Source organism: Stegostoma tigrinum, chromosome 11 (assembly GCF_030684315.1).
Source record: "Stegostoma tigrinum isolate sSteTig4 chromosome 11, sSteTig4.hap1, whole genome shotgun sequence".
Lineage (NCBI taxonomy): Eukaryota > Metazoa > Chordata > Chondrichthyes > Orectolobiformes > Stegostomatidae > Stegostoma > Stegostoma tigrinum.
In genome coordinates this window covers 2,038,909-2,054,403 of record NC_081364.1, presented here as the reverse complement: position 1 = coordinate 2,054,403, position 15,495 = coordinate 2,038,909, and the positions used below count along the sequence as shown (strand labels likewise).

General features: G+C 48.1%; 1 protein-coding gene across 3 annotated transcripts in view; it reads left to right on the top strand.

Moving 5' to 3' along the window:
- Nucleotides 1-2,113: 2,113 nt before the first annotated feature.
- The window catches only part of lamb2 (laminin, beta 2 (laminin S)), a 167,537-nt gene continuing 154,155 nt past the window's right edge, over nucleotides 2,114-15,495 (top strand). For 2 of the 3 annotated variants that reach the window (XM_059649684.1, XM_059649683.1), the window contains exon 1: nucleotides 2,115-2,405. In XM_059649684.1, the coding sequence (XP_059505667.1) occupies nucleotides 2,378-2,405 (28 nt within the window). In that variant the 5' untranslated portion in view covers nucleotides 2,115-2,377. Of the gene's footprint in view, nucleotides 2,406-15,495 lie in introns of all 3 variants that reach the window. The other variant, XM_059649682.1, reaches the window with a different exon arrangement.

Sequence of the window (15,495 nt, the reverse complement as noted above, 5' to 3'; positions counted from 1 at the left end):
GGTAGCTGTTCTCACTCATCTTCTCCCTGTAAACTGCTCTGTTTGTAAATTTTGTTGTTAAAGGGAAAAGGAGAGAAAGAAAAGCCCTCAAGGACACTGAAAGGACAGATCTTCAACCAGTGAGTGCAAGATTGGGAATTGGAGTATTCACAACCTCGTATCATTAGCAACGAACTGGAAGAAAGTTGAAAGGAAACTACTGTGATCTGTGCTGGTGCCAGGACTGAGCTTCTTTGACTTATTGTTCCTTCCTCGTTGATAATATTTGTGTCTTCGCTTGTCTCTATGTATTTCGGTTTGTGTATGTGTGTGGGAATTCTAAAAAGGAGTAGGGCTCACGTTAGGGGATTATAACTCAGCAACTCCTGTTTGCTTCTTGCCATTGGTTCAAAATAGCTTGTTTGCAGTATGTAGTGATTTTCGTTTTAATGAAAAACCTACTGTACTTGTTTAACCTGGATGAGGCAGTTAGTTGAGATTTGATAATTTGGTGATTTAATCACATTTCCCCATCACTGATGATCCCGGGAACAGTGGGCCTTGATTTCCAGCAGATTACCTGAATGCGTTGTGAGACATCGTTAGGTCCTAACATGAAAGCTGACAACTATTTGAAGTTGAATGTCTGAACCTCCCTCTCTCTGGTGCTATATCTTTGGAGATTGAGTGGAGATTAGATGAAGGTATGCAAAATTATGACAAGCTTGTATGAGACAGGCAAAGGTGAACTGTTTCCATTCACTAATGGTACAAGGACTGGAGGGACACAGATCTGGATTTTGAGCAAGAAAGCAGTGGGGGAGGGGTGGATAGGGATGTGAGGAAGAGCATTTCTATGCAGTGGGTGTTAGTATTGTAGGACTCACCCACATGGGAGGTGTAAGTGGAGACTATTGGGCCTTTCAGAACAAAATTGGATGAAGATTTGAAGCAAAGGAACTTGCAGAGATCCAGGGATAGTGTTGGAATGGAACAGACTGGAATGTTCTAAAGAGGCTCCTGCTGTGTTGTAATGCAATTAGATTCTTCTACCTAGTGCTTGGTTTTCAGCATTGATTCCATGAGGGGTTTCGCCAAGTATTTCATGTCAGGTTTCCCCCCCCCCCACCGTCTGGGGAAAATGGCCTTAGCAGCAATGGACCCTTCTACCTGACATGACAGAAGGCCTTAGAGATGTTGATGTGCTCTGGTGCTCACCTGTCTGACATTATAATCTCTCTCTCTCCTGCTGGCTCTGCCATTGCTGTGGGCCCCCGAGTCTGCTCATCATCCTGAAACGGATGAAGCTCCGAAATGCAGCTTCTTGATTAGCTGTCCCTGGGAAGGTGCAACCTAGTATCCCAGCTTGGCCATTTCCTTGTCCTGACCACATCCTAGGAATTAAGGCCAACATTGGGATTGGGATCCAGCCAATATTTAGCCCTTTCTCACTACTGTTAGTTTGTAGTAGGTCGTCCATGATTGATGTTCAGCTGAGAGATCTGTGATCACTTGTTCCCTGTTTCTCTCTCTTTCCCAACATTAGTAACTGAGGAACATTTACATTTCTCCAGTGCATTGTCACACTAGAAAGCTTCGAAAGAAAATGACATATAATTGTTGCAATTTCCTCACTGATTTAGTTTCATATCCTGGGCTGGAAAAACACATTTAACTTTAATTCTGATGAAGGGTCTAGGCCTGAAACGTCAGCTTTTGTGCTCCTGAGATGCTGCTTGGCCTGCTGTGTTCATCCAGCTCCACACTTTGTTATCTTGGATTCTCCAGCATCTGCAGTTCCCATTATCACTTAACTTTAATTCCCATTATTTTATCCACTGGCATTTTGTTATTAATACATTGATACTGATAATACACTGACTCACTCCAGCTCCAACTCCCAATCTCACTCCAGCTCTAACTCCCAGACTCACTCCAGCCCTAACTCCAAGACTCACTCCAGCCCTAACTCCCAAACTCACGCCAGCTCTAACCCCCAGTCTCACTCCGACTGCACTTCCCCCCCTTCCCCGGCTCCAAGCTCTGTGTCTCACTCCGATCCCAGCTCTGATCCACTGCGGTTTTTTCCGTCTCTCGGTTTGAAATATCTCTGCTGCTGAAATGGGAGTGAGTGTTGGGAGGGTCTGAGTGAAGGGGCACTGAGCTCAGTTAGTGATTGGTTTCGGAGTGTTGGCAGTTCCAGCCCTGGGGGGTGAGAAGCCACAGTTTGGATTGAACGATCTGACAGGTGCTTCCCGAGGAAGCCCATCCTGTGAGAGCCGCTGTTTCCGATCGCAACTTCCCGCAGAAAGTCTGCAAACAGCAGGAGCCGCGATCCCGGCCCTGGGAGCTGGAGCTCTCTACAACCGTTTCCATCGAGAGTCTGCAAGTTGGTACCATGAACTTCCTACTCCTCACACTCTGCGGTGAGTAATCAATGAAAACATTTAATTGCAAATGCCTTAGAAAACAGCAAAGTTTCGCTCGGAACGCCAGGAGCTGTACAGTTCTTCCACTTTTAGAAAATGTGGGGTTCAGTTGTGCGCTGACCAGGACTTCTAATTCCAATAGGGTAGGATTTGGAGTAAAGTTGATTCCGTCGTTTTGGTTGTTTGTTTTCAGGCAGCATTTTAAATGAGTTTTTTTAATATAAGTAGCTGAGTTACAAACCCTATCCCAGGGAAGAACTTTCCTCCCTAATGTAGCCTGCTGTAAAAGTTATCTTCAGTGCTACGCTGGGAACCTTCACTGCTTTGTCAGTGTTACACACATTCCAAGCCTAAGTACATAAAAAGATACACACACACATTCAATTCCTAATTCCTAATATAGAAATAAGTGGATGCAACATCAGATTTCCAAACTTAAACCACCCAGTTTAGCCTAGAGATCCTGTTCCCTTGTCTCCCAATCGAATTCATCTCTGGAATACCGGCTAACAGTGATTCCTTGATGACTTTTTCCAAATGTCATGACTTTTTCTCTCAGATTCCTCAAATACTCCTTTCCTCTGAGGTCATGCAGGCGTTTGTGCCAACTGAAGATTCAAACTTAACATATATTGTCCCTTCAGTCCTGGAGGGGAGCAGCTCCTACACCATCCAGGACAAAGCAGCCGCTTGTTTGGCACCACATCCACAAACACCCCACTCCCTCCACCACCAATGCTCAGTAGCAGCAGTGTGTACTGTCTACAAGATGCAGAAATTCACCAAAGACCCTCAGGCAGCACCTTCCAAACCCACAGCCACTTCCATCTAGAAGGACAAGGGCAGCAGATACATGGGAACACCATCCCCTGCAAGTTCCCCTCCCAGCCCCTCACCATCCTGACTTGGAAATATATCCCCGTTCCTTCACTGTCACTGGGTCAGAATTCAGGAATTCCGTCTTAAGGGCATGGTGGGCCAACACGTGGCAGGTTGACTGCAGCGGTTCAAGGAGGCAGCTCAGCTCCACCTTCTCAAGGGGCAACTAGGGACAGACAATAAATGCTGGGCCCGGGCAGCAATGGCTAAATCCTATGGACAAGTCAAAGTGTGGTACTGCACCCCAGTATTATTCAGCAGTGAGGTAGTCTGGGTTAATTTACAAACTGGGGAGACATCCTTGTTTGGGTTTATGTGACCTAGCTGCTACATTGCTGCATAAGTGTCAGGGTTGTAGTTGGACTGGAATAGCATGCACAGGAGCACAATTGATAGGTTGAGAGTTCTCATCCATAATACTACTGTCAGGATCAATGCCTTTGCTGTATACAGTGCTTACCCGTACTCTACTCCTTCGCATTAGAAACCAATTTCATATTCAGGCAGACACTGCTCCTTTAATTTCACTGTTACTGGCAAGGCTGTTAGATAACATTACCAAGCTTCTTTTAGAGCTCCATATATATCACGATGCCCTCACTGATCCCCTCTCTCACATCCTCCCTGACCGTACACAAAAGTGTGATTCACTTCCATTAGTTCTCTCAATCTGATTGTTATGTCCTTCAGGGAAGTTTGATGGGCATACTGAGCTACTTTTAGTGGTGAACACCGAAGTCCCCCGCCCAGAGTACATTCTGTGCACTCACCTCTCTCAGTGATTTCCCCAAGTGTTGTTCAACATGGAGGAGTACTGATTGATCAGCTGAGGGAAGATGGTATGCGGTAATCAGCAGGAAGTTTCCTTGCCCATGTTTAACCTGAAGCCATGAGACTCCTTGGGGTCTGGAGTCAATGTTGAGGACTCCCAGAGCAACATCCTTCTGACTGTATCCCAATGTGCCGCCCCCTCTGCTGGGTCTGTCCTGCTGGAGGGACAGGACATATCCAGGGATGATGATGGTGGTATCTGGGACATTGTGGCGTATGATTCTGTGAGTGTGACTGTGTCAGGCTGTGAGAGAGCTCTTACAGTTTGGCACCATACCCAGACAGAACTTTGTTGACTGCTGAATGGGGACAAGCAGACTAATTAGGGGAGAACTGCTCCTTTAGTAATATCCCTTTGCCAGCCCAGGATAAGTGTTTGCTGTTTTCCAGTTTGCCTGTGATTGTACTAAGTGGTCTGTCCTGATAATGTGCAGGTATGCATTTGTTTGCCCCTATATAATGCTGGAGTACAGCACTGGTGGGGACAGGTGTGTGACTGTATAACATTGGGGTGCAGTACCGGTGGGGACGGGGCTGTTACTGCATAACACTGGGGCACAGTACCAGTGGGGACAGGGCTGTCACTGTATAACACTGGGGTACAGTACCGATGGGGACAGGGCTGTCACTGTATAACACTGGGGTACAGAACCGGTGGGGACAGGGCTGTCACTGTATAACACTGGGGTACAGTACCGATGGGGACAGGGCTGTCACTGTATAACATTGGGGTACAGTACTGGTGGGGACAGGGCTGTCACTATATAACTCTGGGGTACAGTACCGGTGGGGACAGGGCTGTCACTATATAACTCTGGGGTACAGTACCAGTGGGGACAGGGCTGTCACTGTATAACACCGGGGTACGGTACCGGTGGGGACGGGTCTGTCACTGTATAACACTGGGGTACAGTACCGGTGGGGACGGGTCTGTCACTGTATAACACTGGGGTACAGTACCGGTGGGGACGGGTCTGTCCCTGTATAACACTGGAGTACAGTACCGATGGGGACAGGGCTGTCACTGTATAACATTGGGGTACAGAACCGGTGGGGACAGGTCTGTCCCTGTATAACACTGTGGTACAGTGCCGGTGGGACAGGTCTGTCACTGTATAACACTGGGGTACAGTACCGGTGGGGACAGGGCTGTCACTGTATAACACTGGGGTACAGTACCGGTGGGGACGGGTTTGTCCCTGTATAACACTGTGGTACAGCACCGGTGGGGACAGGTCTGTCACTGTATAACACCGGGGTACGGTACCGGTGGAGACGGGTCTGTCACTGTATAACACTGGGGTACAGTACCGGTGGGGACGGGTCTGTCCCTGTATAACACTGTGGTACAGTACCGGTGGGGACAGGGCTGTCACTGTATAACAGTGGGGTACAGTACCGGTGGGGACAGGTCTGTCACTGTATAACACTGGTGTACAGTACCGGTGGGGACAGACCTGACACTGTATAACACTGGGGTACAGTACAGTACCGGTGGGGACAGACCTGGCACTGTATAACACTGGGGTACAGTACCGGTGGGGACAGGTCTGTCACTGTATAACACCGGGGTACGGTACCGGTGGGGACGGGTCTGTCACTGTATAACACTGGGGTACAGTACCGGTGGGGACGGGTCTGTCCCTGTATAACACTGTGGTACACTACCGGTGGGGACAGGTCTGTCACTATATAACACCGGGGTACGGTACCGGTGGGGACGGGTCTATCACTGTATAACACTGGGGTACAGTACCGGTGGGGACGGGTCTGTCACTGTATAACACTGGGGTACAGTACCGGTGGGGACAGGTCTGTCACTGTATAACACTGGTGTACAGTACCGGTGGGGACAGACCTGACACTGTATAACACTGGGGTACAGTACAGTACCGGTGGGGACAGACCTGGCACTGTATAACACTGGGGTACAGTACCGGTGGGGACAGGTCTGTCACTGTATAACACCGGGGTACGGTACCGGTGGGGACGGGTCTGTCACTGTATAACACTGTGGTACAGTACCGGTGGGGACAGGTCGGTCACTATATAACACCGGGGTACGGTACCGGTGGGGACGAGTCTGTCACTGTATAACACTGGGGTACAGTACCGGTGGGGACAGGGCTGTCACTGTATAACACTGGGGTACAGTACTGGTGGGGACAGGTCTGTCACTGTATAACACTGGGGTACAGTACCGGTGGGGACAGGTCTGTCCCTGTATAACACTGGGGTAGAGTACCAGGGGGACAGGTCTGTCACTGTATAACACTGGTGTACAGTACCGGTGGGGACAGACCTGACACTGTATAACACTGGGGTACAGTACAGTACCGGTGGGGACAGACCTGACACTGTATAACACTGGGGTACAGTACCGGTGGGGACAGGTCTGTCACTGTATAACACTGGGGTACAGTACCGGTGGAGAGGGGTCAGTCACTGTGTAACACTGGGGTACAGTACCGGTGGGGACAGGTCTGTCACTGTATAACAGTGGAGTACAGTACCGGTGGGGACAGACCTGACACTGTATAACACTGGGGTAGAGTACCGGTGGGGACGGGTCTGTCACTGTATAACACTGGGGTACAGTACCAGTGGGGACAGGTCTGTCACTGTATAACACTGGGGTACAGTACCGATGGGGACAGGGCTGTCACTGTATAACACTGGGGTACAGTACCGGTGGGTACAGGTCTGTCACTGTATAACACTGGGGTTCAGTACCGGTGGGGACAGGTCTGTCACTGTATAACACTGGGGTACAGTACCAATGGGGACAGGTCTGTCACTGTATAACACTGGGGTACAGTACCGGTGGGGGACAGGTCTGTCACTGTATAACACTGGGGTACAGTACCGGTGGGGACAGGTCTGTCACTGTATAACACTGGGGTACAGTACCGATGGGGACAGGGCTGTCACTGTATAACACTGGGGTACAGTACCGGTGGGGACAGGTCTGTCACTGTATAACACTGGGGTACAGTACCGGTGGGGACAGGGCTGTCACTGTATAACACTGGGGTACAGTACCAGTGGGGAGAGGGCTGTCACTGTATAACACTGGGGTACAGTACCGGTGGGGACAGGTCTGTCTCTGTATAACACTGGGGTACAGTACGGTGGGGACAGGTCTGTCCCTGTATAACACTGGGGTACAGTACCGGTGGGGACAGGGCTGTCACTGTATAACACTGGGGTACAGTACCAGTGGGGACAGGGCTGTCACTGTATAACACTGGGGTACAGTACCGATGGGGACAGGCCTGTCACTGTGTAACACTGAGGTGCAGTACCGGTGGGGACAGGTCTGTCACTGTATAACGCTGGGGTACAGTGCCGGTGGGGGACAGGTCTGTCACTGTATAACACTGGGGTACAGTACCGGTGGGGGATGGATCTATCACTGTATAACACTGGGGTACAGTACCGGTGGGGACAGTTCTGTCACTGTATGACACTGAGGTACAGTACCTGTGGGGACAGGTCTGTCACTGTATAACACTGGGGTACAGTGCCGGTGGGGGACAGGTCTGTCACTGTATAACACTGGGGTACAGTACCGGTGGGGGATGGGTCTGTCACTGTATAACACTGGGATACAGTACCGGTGGGGGATGGGTCTGTCACTGTATAAGACAGGGGTACAGTACCGGTGGGGGATGGATCTGTCACTGTATAACACTGGGACACAGTACCGGTGGGGGATGGATCTGTCACTGTATAACACTGGGGTACAGTACTGGTGGGGACAGGTCTGTCACTGTATAACACTGGGGTACAGTATCGGTGGGGACAGGGCTGTCACTGTATAACACTGGGGTACAGTACCGGTGAGGGACAGGCCTGTCACTGTACAACACTGGGGTACAGTACTGGTGGGGACAGGCCTACCGCTGTATAACACTGGGGTACAGTACCGGTGGGGACAGGTCTGTCACTGTATAACACTGGGGTACAGTACCAGTGGGGGACAGGTCTGTCACTGTATAACACTGGGGTACAGTACCGGTGGGGACAGGTCTGTCACTGTGTAACACTGGGGTGCAGTACCGGTGGGGACAGGTCTGTCTGTTTTTCAAACTGTTTCTAGTTTTGCTGTCCTGACTCATGAAGAGGCAGTTCCCCAGTTGATGTGCTTTCTTTGAATTGGAGTTGGCTTGGAATGAGTGACGAATGAGTGTGGGTAACTCTATGCTGTGCCATGGAATGTGGTTGATTTTAGAGAAGGTCTTATTAGGCCATCACTGCATTCCTGGACCAATCATGTATGAACTGCATTGCAGCTGGGCTCTGTAGTGAAATCCTTCAGAACAGCTGTCAGACACAGCAGCATTTCCTGAGCTCTCACTCTGAGGGGCATTGAGGGGGGAGCATTGACCATCTTGAACATCCAGCTGGTAGTTTCAGCAGTGGAAGATATTTCTGGATCAGTTCCTCTGTCTATCTGTGGCTGCGCTATGTGCTATTGTGGGCGAATTTTATTTGCAGGATGTAAGGTGTGTATGAAATCTAGTGGGTGCACAGCCCACCACTTTCCCACTTATGATACGGGAGGTGCGTAGATGCTGAAACCTGCAGCTCACCCACTGGACACAAATAAATAATTAAGGGTCATTTTTACTTGCTACAGGCTCAATTAAACCCAGTCATCAGGGAGGGGATGACCTCCTTGTATTCGCAATAATTTTATTAATCCTGAAATCCAGGTAGTGTTCCAGGGACCTGGGATCAAACCGTACCACAGCAGATGGTGCAATCTGAATTCAATTAATCAAAACTCTGGAATTGAGAGTCTAATGATGACCATGAAAGTGTAGCCAATGAGTGGAAAACCCATCTAGCTCTCTAATGCCCTTTTGGGAAGGAAACCTACCGCCCTCCCCTGGTCTAGGTCACACGTGCCTCCAGACCTACAGTAATTTTGCTGACCCATAACTACCCTCTGGGCCATTAGGGAATTAAAAGCAATAGTCTTCCCATGCCAAAATAAGACTGGCACAGTCAGGTGTGGGCACCCCTTTATCAAATGGTTTGAAATTGGCAGCAGGAAAGGTCACTGCTACCTTTCTTTGTCCATTCCCAGAATGTAATCCTCTCCTCCTTTCCTCCCTGGACATTAAAACCTACCCACGTCTCCAGCTCTCTCACAGCACCAGCCCCACACCCCCTTGGCCCTGCTGAGGGGCTACCCAATGCTGTGACATTCCTGGCACCCATAGCATCCCCTTGCCTGTCATCCTAGCAGTCCACACTTCTGACCTGTTGGTCTACTTGACCTAGCACCTCCACCTCACCCCTTCTCTCGGCTTTCTCTCCCACACCCCCCCGCAACCCGCCCAGATAACTCGCTCCCACAGGTCACTGCCTCACCCTCCCCCAACATGGCCATTGAGGGGTGGGTCAGGGGGCACACAACCATTTACAAGCCTCAAAATGGCATCACAGAGAGAAAGTGTTCAAGGTGCATTGTGCTATGAGATAATGGGCAGAGGTTGGGAAGGTGCTGTTGGTGGACCCTTGGTGAGTCACTGTAGTGCATCCTGTAGATGGTGCGCATGGCTGCTCTCTGTGTGTTGGTGTTGGAGGGAGTGCACAGCAGGAACTGCTTTGTCCTGGATGATATTGAGAACTACTCGAGTTTCAATGGAGCTGCTCTCATTCAGGAACTGTTTAACAGAACAGAAAAACTCTTTCCTCCAAAGAAATCTTCCCAGCATTTGTATTGTTCCAAACTGTGATATTAAATAAATAGTTACACTTGGTGTCTAAACAAGCCTGACTACTTGAGGTGGAAAAGCTGAAGGAAATCCTGTGCTAACTGTGCTGTCTCCCATTTACCTCTCTCTCTCTGTCTCTCTCTTTATCTGTCTCTTTCTCTATCACCCTCACCCAATCCATGTCTCAGTGAGCCGGGACACACTGTCCCACTGTCCCTTATCTGACTGACTGTATTTGGTAGGGGCTGCTTTCTTTCTGATGCTCCTGTCTGTCCTGGTACACTGCTCCTGCACCACTTACTGTGCCGGGGGACTGGCTGTCAGGTTTGTACAGAAACAGTATGGTTTGACTCTGGACGTTGTAAATTGTCTCATGTGGAATTTTGCTTTGGAAAACGGCAGCAAGCCGGTCCAGGTGTTGGACATCAGAGTCAAATTCAGTACAGTACAAACTCTAATCCAAACAGTTTGGTTTCAGCATTGCTAAAAAAGAGACAAAAAGCTGATGGTCTTGCAGTCATCAGCATGAGGAGTAAGAAACAGACTCAGAACCACAAAAGAGACACCGTTTTCTGCAGAATTAGATGAAGGTTCTGAGGTTGGGCCATTGTTGGCATGGAACTGCAGTTAACTGTCAATCTTCATTCACAGATCAGGCAGCGAGACTCTGATTGATTTTCATGGCAACTTGCTAACCAATCAGAGATTGGCTGCCTCCATGACCACATTTTTATTGAATGAGAACGGTGCAATGTCTGTACAAGTTAGTATTGCTGTACAAGGAGGGCCTGAGGATTTGTCTAATTCCTAGTGTGTGCACAAAGATAGTACCTGTGGGCTCAAGTGATTGTCTTAATTTTGTTTGAGAATAATGGAGAAGGAGTGGCTGGGAGAGCAGCACAACGGGATGGAATGAAAGGAGCGAGGCAAATAAAGAACGAGAGGCAGGAAGGGAAACTTTGGGGGGAAGATGGAAAAGGTTATAAGGAGGAATGTGATACTTCTGGTCTTGTGTACAGTCTTAACTTCTCAGGTGCATTGTACGCACATGAAATAGTTTAGAATCTTAGCCAGAGCCTCCTTTCCTGGCTGACCCTCTACATTATCCCCATCAAACACTTTCAGCACAGGAATGGTGCACACACTATCACAGCCTGAGCAACGGCCATGGGGATAATCAAACGCTCCCAAGACTTGTGCAGCATGTGGTTGGATACAGGTTAAAGCCCCCTCTACTCTTTTAAACTGAAAGTAAAGCTTCCTATCACTGTCCTCATTCAACGGTCCCAGGACAGGTGCAGCATGGGGTCAGATACAGAGTAAAGCTGCCTCTACACTGTCGCTATCAAACACTCCCAGGACAAGAGTGGCACACACTTGCTAATACACCCTGAGCACTGATAATGGGGATCATGCACCAGGCAGTGGAATCTTATCCCAAGCACATTCAGCAGGGGAGAGGAACAGGGAGAGCAGAGGCGGCAGCTAAAAAGTTTTATTGAAGAGTGTCCGGTAGGAGTGAGCAGTCAGATTGGTTCTTGCGCTTGGTTGAGCTGAAACACAGTGTAAAATTTATATTGAGATGGTGTTGATCCCTGCTGCATGGACGTCTGACATTGGTGCAGTGCTAAGGCCTCACTTCTGCTGTCAGTACATTCACTGGAACATTGCACTGTTCAATCCCTGAGTTTCCCCCTTGCTGTTCTGAGCTAAACTCTCCACCCACATCATCCAGATTTCTGTGAATGAGCAGCTCCTCTGGAATGGAAAGTGATTCACTGAAAAGGATGCCCAATCCAACTCTCACAGCTGGTAATTCTGTCACTCCCAGGAGTGCCTTTTTTCTCTTTCTCCTTCACAGCCTTGCTGTCTCTCCTTCTCTCACACTTTCTATCGCTCTCACTGTCTTTTGTTCTTTTTCTGTCTTAGTGTCTCCGTTTTGTAGTGTGCTTCTCTCTTCCTCTTTTTCTTATATTCATGGAATATGGGTGTTGCTGGCTGAGGCAGCGATTACTGCGCTGGAGAAGGTAATGGTGAGCGGACCCCCTCTCCCCCACTGAACTATTGTTGTGCTCGTCACTGTGTTATCATATCGGTTAATAGACTCCAGGCTCGGAAAACTGAAATCAAAACATATATGTCTTCATTTGTGGAGACAGTTTATTGACTTGCTCAGTCTTTTGCATCTTGTCCCACATCCAGTACGTCCTAGATATAAATTGTTTGTAACCAATCCCCTGCTGACATGTTATGACACACCTCTGGGGCGAGTGGGGTTTGAAACACAGACCTCTTGGCCAGGATTAGGACACTGACCCCGCACCACAACAGCCCTTAAAGGACGTTCAAGAATCAGACGGATTTTTACAAGAATGGTTTCATGGTCATCAGATAATTACTCTTCATTTTTTAAAAAAATCAAATGCCGTCCTCTGCCATGCTGAGTTTGTAAGCAGTGTGCGTGGATCAGTACCTGGGTTACTAATCCAGTGGCAGTGCCATCATCTCTTGTGCTCACCCAGGGTTATTACTGATGCACTTTGGAAGAAGGACAGCACAAGGGAGTACTGAATGATTGTCAGGACACTAGGAAGCTCAGAGTTGCTTGTTCATGGATCCCTGAATGTGGCTGGACAGGTTTATAGGATGGTTAAGAAGGAATATGAGACGCTTGCTTTTATCAGTCATTGCATAGATTATAAGAACAGGGAGGATATGATGGAGCTGTACAGGACTCTGTCTGGGCCACAGCTGGAGCATTGTGTGCAGCTCTGGTCAGTGCACTATAGGAAGGATGGGACTGCACTGGAGGGGGTGCAGCGGAGATTCACCGGGATGCTGCCTGGGATGGAGCAGGTTAGCAATGGAGAGAGGCTGGATACACTCGGGTAGTTATCTTTGGAGCAGAGAAGGCTGAGGGGGACCGGATAGAGGTGTATAAAATTATGAGGGGCATGGACAGGGTTGATAGAAAGCAACTGATCCCCTTGGTTAACAAAATGTGAGGCTGGATGAACACAGCAGGCCAAGCAGCATCTCAGGAGTACAAAAGCTGACATTTCAGGCCTAGAACACCTTTAGAATATACTTGGATGAGCACTAAAATTGAAGGCTGTTGGCCTAGTGCGGGAAAGGGGGTCCAATGTAGATTTAGAGACATTTGTTGGTGTTGACTTGAAGGGCAGAAGGACCTCCTCTGGACTGTCTGATTGAAATAATGAATCCTTTAGTAGAGATAGGGCACTACCACAGGAGCCCCCTGCTCCCTGTATGTTCTTCTGTAATTACTAGGCACTACCTGTTTCTTTTTAAGAATTTTCTAAGATAATTTTAAACAATTTTTTTATTCAGTTAAGTAATTACACATCTTTTGAGCAGGAGGGACTCGAAGCTGGGTCTCCTGGGTCAGAGGTAGGAATACAACCACTACACCACAAGAGACTCTCCTGTTTATTTTTAACCTTAAACAAAGACATTAACAAACTGAACAATGTGATAATCCAAATATTAACAATGCTGACAGTGCTGTTTGGAAGAGACTCCTTGGATTTGACACTCTTTCTTGCTCTCTGTATTTCTCTTTTGCTAGCCTAATCTCCTACTCCTTTTGTCCTTCTCTCTATCTGCATAGAACATAGAAAATTACAGCACAGTACAGGCCCTTCGGCCCTCGATGCTGTGCCGACCTGTCATACCGATCACAAGCCCATCTAACCTACACTATTCCATGTACGTCCATATGCTTATCCAGTGACGACTTAAATGTACCTAAAGTTGGCGAATCTACTACCGTTGCAGGCAAAGCGTTCCATTCCCTTACTACTCTCTGAGTAAAGAAACTACCTCTGACATCTGTCCTATATCTTTCACCCCTCAATTTAAAGCTATGTCCCCTCGTGCTCGCTGTCACCATCCTAGGAAAAAGGCTCTCCCTATCCACCCTATCTAACCCTCTGATTATTTTATATGTCTCAATTAAGTCACCCTCAACCTTCTTCTCTCTAACGAAAACAGCCTCATCTCGGCCCCTAACCCAGGGCACTCTGAGCTAACAACCTAATTGCCTGAGGGTGCATTGACAGAAATGGGTTCTTGTACATTCTGACCAATGAGGTTCCTAAATTTCATTGGGTGGCCATTTTACTCAAGGCACTGGGTTTGTGATTGCAGCTTTCATTTACAGATCTCCCTTTAACAAAGAAACCTAATCCTTCACTAAGATACAATGATCTAATGTGACAGCTAGACCTGCCGACAGTCACCCACCTTGCTGTTGTGACAGGGATTCAGTGGGGAGTCTACAGTTTTATTGACCTGGGATTCTATCCTCAGGCTCTATCTCCCAGTTTGCTCCAACAGATGGTAACTGGCAGGTATATTTGTGTTTGTAATGTGGAGATTAATCAGCTGGATCCCATTTCCTGGTTTCAGAAGGATCAATCCGTGTGCATCCACTTGCTGCCCTCAGCAACACCATCCAAAGACACAGCATTTGTTTTTCACAGCTACACCTCAGCTCCTCTGTTGTCTCAGAATTATCGTTCCACTGCTCACACCCAGCACTGAACAATCAGCAAATTCCTCCCATTTCAGTATTGGCAAGGCTGAAATTATTGTTCTCAGGCCCAATCCAAACTCTGCTCCCCAGTTACCAATTTCAGTGTTTTGGGCCTAGACCCTTCTAGGCCCAAAATGTCAGCCTTCCTGCTCCTCTGATGCTGCTTGGCCTGCTGTGTTCATCCAGCTCTACACCTTGTTATCTCTAATCTCTTATGGCATGTTTCAGTACCACATTTTGTTTTATAATGCAGCTGTGAAATACCTTGAGACATCGGGTTATGTTAAAAGCTCTTCGTTAATACAAATTGTTGTTGTATAAATTCCCATCATGCTGATCATTTCTGCACTCCACAACAATTGATGGAGCCAAGGAAAAAGACTGACAGGGATCCAGCTTTAGAAAACACCAGAGTTTCTGAGAATCTGTCCCACTGAGTCCAGCTGTGGGAAACGGAAGCCTTGCCCACCCTCTCCTTGCCCTTCCTGTGCTTGTGTTTGATCTGATTCAAGCTGCACGTCTGTTACCATCTCAAATGCTGCATGAAATGGAACATTTCCTCAGATTATAACTGGGTGAGGGCCAACTTTGAGACTGTTGTCCTTTCTGTGCTGTTGAAGCTGGCCCTCTTTCTACCCTAGTATTAGATTGGGACGGTGTAAAGGAGGCTTTACTTTGTATTTAACCCTGTGCTATCCCTGTCCCTGGGAGCGTTTTATGGGGGGATAGTGTAGAGGAAGCTTTACTCTGTATCTAAGCCTGTGCTATCTCTTTCCTGGGAATTTTTGATGGGGCGATAGTTTAGAGGAAGCTTTACTCTGTATCTAACCCTGTGCTATCCCTGTCCCTGGGAGTGTTTGATGGGGGGACAATGAAGAGGGAGCTTTACTCTGTACCTAGCCCCGTGCTGTCCCTGGCAGTGTTTGAAGTTGGGCTAAAAAGTGTTTGTTGATTAGAGTTGGAAGCCCTCACTGTGAGGTCTCTGTGCCCTGGCAAAAATGAGGTGTTATATCCAAACCTCTTAACATCTTTCTGACTTGATTTTTTTGCTTGATATAGATGGTCTATACAGATGGTCGAGTTGAAACCA